The following is a 4647-nucleotide window of genomic DNA, read 5'->3' as shown; positions in this document are numbered from 1 at the left end:
TACACAAAAATATGATTGTGGAAATATCCAACACAATAATCATATTATAAAAGCAATACTAAAAAATTACAATAAAAAATGTTTTAAAATGTTAAAATCCTTTCTTTAATGATTATTGAATCATACTATCAAAACTAATAAAAACAACACAAAATATTCAATACTACTTCTAGATAAATGTGTTTTTTGTTAATAACTTTATAAAGACATTCTTATCCAATGTGTGTTGTACCTGTAAAATAGATAACTCGGCCATACTTTTTGCAAGTCGAATACTCTTTATAAATTTAACCACGAAGGAACATATATAATGATGGACAAGCCCAAGAAGCCCCACTATACTTTATGAAGTAGAAAACACTAGGTACCAGATATGTATAAGTGCTGTCCATATCATGACACCATATTAAAAAAAGGCCATTATATTAGCTCACAGAGATCCCACCATGCCTTACGGAATATTCCGTGAGCACAAATGATCCAACATTTCCCAATCAATCTCTTTTCCATGCACATCAGAGCTGAAATGTTATCATTCTTACCCATCTTAAATCAGAACACTCCCAACAAGTTAACGCTTAATCACTTTCACATGCATTGCCACAGACTTGTTCGTACATTCGGAGCAGAAATTATTTTTAATGGTAATCATTTAAATATATCTCAGTGGAGAGGTAAAAAGGAATGCTCAGAAACAAGACTCACGAGCACTGCCACTGCCACTGCCATCCATCTATATATAAAGTACAAACCTCGCTTGCTGGTCTTGTCTTATTCCTTGTCCACAACAATTATTTACTGTCAGGATGTACACTCATATCTTAATCTGTGAATACTGTTGGATAAAGGCATTGCTTCAAAGAATGTCATATGTGTTGGACTTGATTCTAACTTGTAAAATATCGTCTTGTGCATTCAAACACATATAACAACATATTATCACATGGAGTTAGCTTAAGTCTCTTTGACTCATGGTTTTCATAGGGGGACTTCATTAAAATCTTTCATTCATTTAAAAATTTAGCCATTCTTCACCATCAATGAAAGAAATAGCAATGAAGGGCTTGGCTTCATCGTCAGTGAGCTCTCGACTCCATGAAACTCTGCCTGAAAAGCTTGCACCCGGTCCACTGCACTTGTATTGCCCATAAAACACAGTTCTGACACCCATCAAGGCCACAAAAAATGTAATAAATAAGCATTTTAAATGGAAGCTAGCTACCTATTACTTCTATCAACTTTTGGAAATCGTCCCTGTGCTTTAGAAATTATTAAAAACATGATGCTAAATGCGCGTGCATATCAGGGCTATGGCCCATTCCAATTTATTGCTTAAGATACTCCTGCAGAGTGCAATTGAATATTGAATAATGGGTGCTGACAGAGGAAAAATGGACAAAAAAAGAGAGTGAGTGGGAGGTTTGAATTGAAATTGAAAAACATACAAATCTCTGTTTCGGACGCCCCAGTCGTTCCAGCCCTTGGGAAGGATGATTTTGTCCATGAATGTGTACGCAAACACCACTCGGGAGAAACTCCCCCACGCTCTCCCCAGATACAGAGCTCCCGATCCTGTCACCTTGCATTTCACGAATGAGAATCCTGTCTCCTCCATTAAACTGCTCCTCTTTTGTGCTGTCAACGCTCCTAGTGCGTTTGATATGGCGTGCAGGTGACATCCCTGACACATTTCCATCATCTTATATAATATCACTTTTTTTTTTAATAGAATTCATCATATCACTTTTTAATGCATTCATCATCTTACTCAAACTACTTTTTTGGGCGATTGTTTTTATCTAAGGCGAGCTGACCTAGTAGCCATTTAGGTTAAGTTGGGGTATCTAGAACTTCTAATATGTACATGAAATTTATCAATTTTACGATGGACCACATTTGTAGGTGAGTGAAGAACTCAAAGCTAATTTTTTGACTTTTCTGTATTTAGGGAGCTCTTAAAACTTGTAGAGTGCAAGGTGGTCTAAAAGTGTCATTTTGAAACATTCATCCAAAAAATAGTAATTTTTTTCACAAATGAACCAATCAGCAATTAAAAAAGTTAAAAAATTATCAACTATTAATACATGTGTGATTGGCTATTAGTACATATGCTCTCATTTTGAAACTTTTAATGAACCGTAATTAAAAGAATCTATAACAATAGACATAGAGATCGTCTCCCCTAATGCAAATTCACGTGGTGTAATTGCAAGTTGTTGCTGTTCTGATTTTAGTGCTTGCTTTTTCTGAAATCTTTTTATGGGTGATTCTTTTAGCTACTTTCTTGTTGTTTATTATATTTGTCTGTTCAATGGCTGTAACAGAACCGACTTACTTTAACCTGAATAAGAATGAACGCTATTAAACAAGTAATTGTTCCCATACCCATGATTGATATATATTCTTCACTACTAATACCAAGATATCCTAGTAAAGGAATGCAGATACTATTATTTGACGTTGATTAAAGACTTTGGTAGATGAGATAATCATCATTGAAAACTACAAGCCCATCATAGTCATTGCAGAAGCAATCAAGTTCTTTATGAGTAGTAGTAGTGACTAGATTAAGGGGTAATGTGGTGTGAGCGCAAAAAGAAAGAATGCAAACCTCGTAAAGGGAGAGACCATTGCCGAAAATGAAGTCGACAGAGCCCTCAATGTAACAGTCCTTGAAATAATGTCTTCCAAGGTGGTCATACAGAGTGTCTTGCCAACTTAGAAATTTGCAGCCCAAAAATGCAGCTGTATCCCCCGATATCCTGAATGCCACTGCCTGCTTCGCCGGTGCTCCAGATAGAGGACAAGGAGTTGTGTTCTGCATTCAACAAATGATAAACATCCACATATATTTATCTTACATAAGAAATCTGTGAAATGTCTAAAATTTGAATATATCATTAAAACATGAACTACTGAAATAAATATACTAACATATAAATAAAATATTGTTGAGAAGATATCTTTAGAAGGTGAAAATAAAGGAAAATAGGGAAAGATGAAGGGGGTTGAGCTTATATTCTTCAAAAATTCTCATTTCAGTTGAGAATCGCATAAGAGATTGTAAGATGATGATATGAAGAAAAAATTAGGTTTCCAAAACTAAGTAAATTTTAACGCTTCTCATCAAAACTAAAATATTATTCTCAAACAAATTGAGGTGCATCATAAAAGAGGGTGAAGTGATGAGAATGGAAGAAAGATGGAACCTTGAAGGTGATGTTTTTGGCAACGAAGTAACTGGAATCGATGGAAACAGAAGCAGATGCGAAAGTGCCGAGGGGCCGTCCATTTGGTCCACGACTCCCTGCATTGTCTCCCCACTCTATCACAGTCTTGTCCGCCCCCGCTCCTTCAAACGTTACAAATGGCTTCCTCACCTCTACGTTCACTTTCTCCCTGCAAAAAGACCAACCCATTATTATTAGACTGAACAGCTTAAACATCACACTAAGGAAAATGGAATGATGAACTCACTTGTAAGTGCCGGCATTGATCTTAATTACGACACGCAGAAGGTTGAAGAGGGGCAATGAATCTACAGCTTCCTGAACGGAGGAATAATCACCAACGCCGGGCCTCTTATCTACAGTTATGTAAAAGGAAGGGAGGAGATTATAATTCCTGGCTGTGTGGAAGATGGAATGCTTGAGACTCCCCATCTCACTTACCCATTTCAAGAACGCCTCCTTCTCTGTTGTGTTTGCCCCAAATGGAAACGCTGCGCCACCCGTCAAACACATCAACAGAATCAGAATGCAAAAAGTTCGCTTCTTCTTCTCTCCCATCATCTCAAATATCAAACAATATACAGCCTCTATCTCTGTGAGAGAAGAAAAGAGGAAACTGCATGACCAGCGTACTTTTGTTGAAGTTTGAATGGGACAACGAGCGTGAAGTGGGCTTTGCAAAGCATAAGAATGAATAAATGAAAGGAAGAGAGTGAGGAGTCACACAACACCCACCTAAAAAAGCATATTGAAAGTTTGGATGTTTGTACATAAATTCATTACCTGCAGTGGCATTGAGAGTGCATTACATTTTGCAAAGACCCGTGAAGAGTGAGGTTTGGTCAGGTTTGAAACACCTTTTTAGGCTCAAGACAAAAAGCTCCTCGTTCTTTTGTTCTCTATAATCTTCTACTCTCCTGCCCTCTGCACTTTTTACCTTTCTGGTGGAGGAGGATGATATTGATGGGTGGGTTTTGCCATGTGCCATGCCCTCTCTTGGGCCCCGCAAACACCACCTGTATCAGCCTGTCTTTGGGCTTTTCCCCAAGAAATCACTCGGCTCTAATTTGAGAGGCATAGTCATGACCCGTTTGGTCTTCCCATTCCAAGGTCAATTTCTCATAACATTTTTAGTTAATCTAAGTTTAGGGTCTTTCTGGTTGGTGGAATTGTAAAAATTTTGATTTTTACAATTTCGAACTAGCCATATTAAGAATTTGCAAATCTTCAAAATGAATTTTGAAATTTTAGTAGAACCATTTGGTTTACCTCGAAGATGAGTGGGAAGATCCATTTTCTACATTTGGTTTCTCTAATTGAAATTGGAATTAGGTTCCAATATAGGGCAAAAGTTATACAACCAAACTCAAATCCATTGCCTATTGCAACCAAACTTTAGCGTACAAATTATACAACT

At 37.1% G+C, this 4647-nt stretch overlaps 1 protein-coding gene across 1 annotated transcript; it reads right to left on the bottom strand.

Moving 5' to 3' along the window:
* Nucleotides 1-263: 263 nt before the first annotated feature.
* Nucleotides 264-3894, bottom strand: LOC149567588 (putative pectinesterase 53). Its single transcript, XM_089817497.1, has 5 exons — nt 3478-3894; nt 3210-3399; nt 2612-2818; nt 1446-1681; nt 264-1160 (listed from the first exon to the last, which is right to left on the bottom strand). Exons 1-5 carry the CDS (start codon nt 3789-3791, stop codon nt 1013-1015), a joined length of 1095 nt encoding a protein of 364 aa, XP_089673623.1. The 5' UTR covers nt 3792-3894; the 3' UTR covers nt 264-1012.
* Nucleotides 3895-4647: the final 753 nt, after the last annotated feature.

Source organism: Cupressus sempervirens, chromosome 3, assembly GCF_028749045.1.
Source record: "Cupressus sempervirens isolate cs-2001-9-10 chromosome 3, ASM2874904v1, whole genome shotgun sequence".
NCBI lineage: Eukaryota > Viridiplantae > Streptophyta > Pinopsida > Cupressales > Cupressaceae > Cupressus > Cupressus sempervirens.
The sequence above is the reverse complement of the archived record's forward strand: the minus strand, read 5'-3'. Positions and strand labels throughout refer to the sequence as shown.